Source organism: Pundamilia nyererei, unplaced genomic scaffold (genome assembly GCF_000239375.1).
Source record: "Pundamilia nyererei isolate P.nyererei 1_Seehausen unplaced genomic scaffold, PunNye1.0 scaffold00299, whole genome shotgun sequence".
Classification (NCBI taxonomy): domain Eukaryota; kingdom Metazoa; phylum Chordata; class Actinopteri; order Cichliformes; family Cichlidae; genus Pundamilia; species Pundamilia nyererei.
This window is the reverse complement of record NW_005187700.1, coordinates 536,127-538,679: the sequence shown is the minus strand read 5'-3', so window position 1 is coordinate 538,679 and position 2,553 is coordinate 536,127. Positions and strand designations below refer to the sequence as shown.

Genomic DNA, 2,553 nt, shown 5'->3' with positions numbered 1-2,553 from the left:
CACACAGTAACACACACACACAGTAACACACACACACAGTAACACACACAGCTGTTAAACTATTAACTCACGCTGAGGTTCATCAGCTGACTGCTGACCTGTGTTTGTGTCTCTGTGATTGGCTATTCCCCACCTCCAGGCTCTGGACCTGCTATTGGACAAGATGAAGAGGGCGGGGCTTGACTTCTCCCGTGTCAGAGCGCTGTCAGGCAGTGGTCAGGTGATGGTTAAAGTTAGACTTTGGCATAAATGTCCAATAATTTGTGAAGCATGAACAGGACGGGTGCTGCAGTATGAGCAGAAATATGTGGACACCTGGACAGGTGTGACTCTGTGCTTATTAACGTGCTGCCTCCACTCGTGCTGAGGGAAACAGGAAGTTCAGACAGTTTGTGCTGTCAGCTGATCCACAGTACAAAGTTCTTCTGGTGCAGTATGAAGTTACTCAAATGTCCTAAAAAGTCCAAAAATTCATATTTCTAAACCGTTTGATGTTCTCAGGTGCAAATTTAAAGTGAACAGCTTGTTTAACACGAGGAGAACCAGGAGTGTCCGCATACTTTTGATCACAGCGCAGATGTCATATTAAACCTTCTTCTGTTTTTATGAACTCAGTCTTGTTTCTGTTTTTAGCAGCAAACACTAAAAACAAATTTCCACTAAAATCTGGAGAAGAATGAGTGGAGTGTGGTGGGAAGTTTCCTGAGACAGAGTCAGTTTTCTCATGAAGTGCTTCAGTGTACATGACAGCATCGTGTCACACTAACTGCACGACTTCCCGTCAGCACGTGTGACTCGGAGTAAATCCTGAAGCACTTTTGTGCTCGCTAAACATTTACCTGCTGAAATCAAAGCTGCTGAGTGATGTGCAGCTCAGAGGGAGCTGCTCACTGGGTGTCCACATACTTCTGATCATATAGCACACTGCCATCACCTGGCAGGAGGCGGGAACCAGTCTGTAAAATTTGAAGAAAAGTGAATGGAGTCTGGTTGACTTGTGTTGTCTCTCAGCAACATGGCAGCGTGTTCTGGAGGAGAGGAGCGTCTGAGACTCTGAAACATCTGGACCCGGACCAGGACCTGCACCAGCTGCTGCAGGTGTGTGTGTGTGTGTGTGTGTGTGGTTAAATGCTGACTCGGTGTGCTGCTGCGTCCTCAGGACAGCTTCTCGGTGTCGGACAGTCCGGTGTGGATGGACTCGAGCAGCACTCAGCAGTGTGAGGACCTGCAGGCGGCAGCAGGAGGCGCTCTGAGGCTGGCGGAGTTCACCGGATCCAGAGCCTACGAGGTCCAGCTGTGCCACATCTGTGTGTGTGTGTGTGTGTGTGTGTTAAAGAGCTTTAAAGGACGCGTCCGTGTGTTTGCAGCGTTTCACAGGAAATCAGATCGCCAAGCTGCGTCAGACCCGAGCGGAGGAGTTCCAGGACACCGAGGTGAGAGCGTCACTGCACCTGCACAGTCCCACCTCCAGCTGTTTCCTCACACCTGATGAAGGTGTGTGTTTTTGGTTTCAGAGGATCTCATTGGTCAGCAGCTTTGCCGCCTCTCTCTTCCTCGGTGGTTACGCTGCCATCGACTACAGCGACGGTACGGTTTGTGTGGCTCGTCGCTCTCTGAGGGTCTCGCACCCATCAGCTAATCAATGAACCCACTGATCGATTGTTCAGGCTCAGGGATGAATCTGCTGGACATCAGGACCAGAAACTGGTCTGAGATCTGCCTGCAGGCCACCGCTCCTCACCTGGACCAGCTGCTGGGAGCTCCACTGCCCTCCACATCTGTGCTGGTAAGCAGGGGAGCCTCCAGAATGTTTTCATGGGGTGGCCACACGGGGGCCACTAAAAGTATTCAGGTGTCACAGCAAAAACTGAATTTCCAGTTTTATTATAAATATGATAAAATAGGTTATTTGAGAAATATGTCAAAAAAGAGAAACAGAGAAGAATTATATGTGTAGTTAATTTCCAGCTATATCACTGAATATGGACACACATGAAAACCACAGAGCCATATTTTACATGCTGTAGTGGCGCTTTGGGAGCATTTCAAGTTGCTATACATCAATACAACCATTACAGCCCCAATTTTAATAATATTTGTGCATTAAGTTCATAGTAATTACATAAATTGCAAAAAAGTGCAATAAACTACAAACAAATTGAAAATCATTTTTGTTTTTTTTAACATATATTTCCAGTTGCAGAAATTTCTGAGGCTTATCCCTCAAAACTGTAAATACAAAAAAGTTGCACAAAATAGTTTCCAGCCACAGGAAATTTATTTTGAGTGTCTTCAAAGTTTTATCTTTGAAATACACCAACTTTTATAAACTGCAGGAAAAATGAAAATAAATATTATAATGCAAATTTCTGAAGAAACCAGCAGTGCATTCTGAGTTCTGCATCCCAGAAACTATTCAGAAAGGCAGGAACTCAAACATTAATTTAAAAACACCAGCATGTCTTTGTAAACGCCCTAAAGGAAAAAAATTAATTTTACGCAAAAACGACATCAGTTCCGGTTTTGGGCAGGAAGTGTTACGAACAGCTGATC

At 45.4% G+C, this 2,553-nt stretch overlaps 1 protein-coding gene across 1 annotated transcript in view; it reads left to right on the top strand.

Annotated features, from left to right (window-relative positions):
- Positions 1–118: 118 nt before the first annotated feature.
- The window catches only part of LOC102202267 (NACHT, LRR and PYD domains-containing protein 2-like), a 76,464-nt gene continuing 74,029 nt past the window's right edge, over positions 119–2,553 (top strand). The window contains exons 1-6 of the mRNA XM_013915408.1: positions 119–220; positions 1,012–1,098; positions 1,160–1,288; positions 1,368–1,433; positions 1,515–1,587; positions 1,668–1,844. Of these exons, the coding sequence (XP_013770862.1) occupies positions 164–220; positions 1,012–1,098; positions 1,160–1,288; positions 1,368–1,433; positions 1,515–1,587; positions 1,668–1,844 (589 nt within the window). The 5' untranslated portion in view covers positions 119–163. The remainder of the gene's footprint in view (positions 221–1,011; positions 1,099–1,159; positions 1,289–1,367; positions 1,434–1,514; positions 1,588–1,667; positions 1,845–2,553) is intronic.